Genomic DNA, 539 nt, shown 5'->3' with positions numbered 1-539 from the left:
AAAATGTATCACTTAAGGAGATTTCTACTAAATTCACGATGACTTTTGATTTTGGATTCAAAGATCCCCAAGTGAACCCAACTCTCTTAAGACCATTTCACCAGTCCAGTCGATCACGACTGCGATGCCTTTGGCACTCATCCATCGAGCTTCGAATTCAGGGCTGTAAACTTCTCGATAGTGAGCAGTACCCAGCGCGTCGTCTGATACCCGGACGGGAGAAAAACAACACTTCGCTTGAGTCAGCCGGATGATGACATGTCAGTCTTTACTGGATTGAGGATATTTGAATACCAGAATAAGCAATAGAGGCATTGCAGTGAGATGTGGACTGCCGAAAAGATGGGTACGTACGTTTATATTTTCAAGAAAACCATGGATCTGTCTCAAAGCCTGTTTACCGAGTTTAGGGCAAACAGTGATGAGGGACAACAAAATAGTAATGCACAATTGGAGTGACGCGTAGAAGTAGACGGTGTCGCATGCTAAAGAGGTACTGTCAGTTTGCCTTCTTGACGAAACACACTACTCATGAGGTT

At 44.0% G+C, this 539-nt stretch overlaps 1 protein-coding gene across 1 annotated transcript; it reads left to right on the top strand.

Annotated features, from left to right (window-relative positions):
- Window positions 1-38: 38 nt before the first annotated feature.
- T265_12358 (hypothetical protein) lies at window positions 39-254 on the top strand (the record flags this gene model as incomplete). The annotated part of the gene is made up of 1 exon (XM_009179838.1): window positions 39-254. The coding sequence occupies one exon, from the start codon at window positions 39-41 to the stop codon at window positions 252-254; it is 216 nt and encodes a 71-aa protein (XP_009178102.1).
- Between the last annotated feature and the right edge of the window lie 285 nt (window positions 255-539).

Source organism: Opisthorchis viverrini (assembly GCF_000715545.1).
Source record: "Opisthorchis viverrini unplaced genomic scaffold opera_v5_9702, whole genome shotgun sequence".
Classification (NCBI taxonomy): Eukaryota; Metazoa; Platyhelminthes; class Trematoda; order Opisthorchiida; family Opisthorchiidae; genus Opisthorchis; species Opisthorchis viverrini.
Note: the sequence above shows the minus strand (reverse complement) of the source record. Positions and strands in the feature narration are given on the sequence as shown.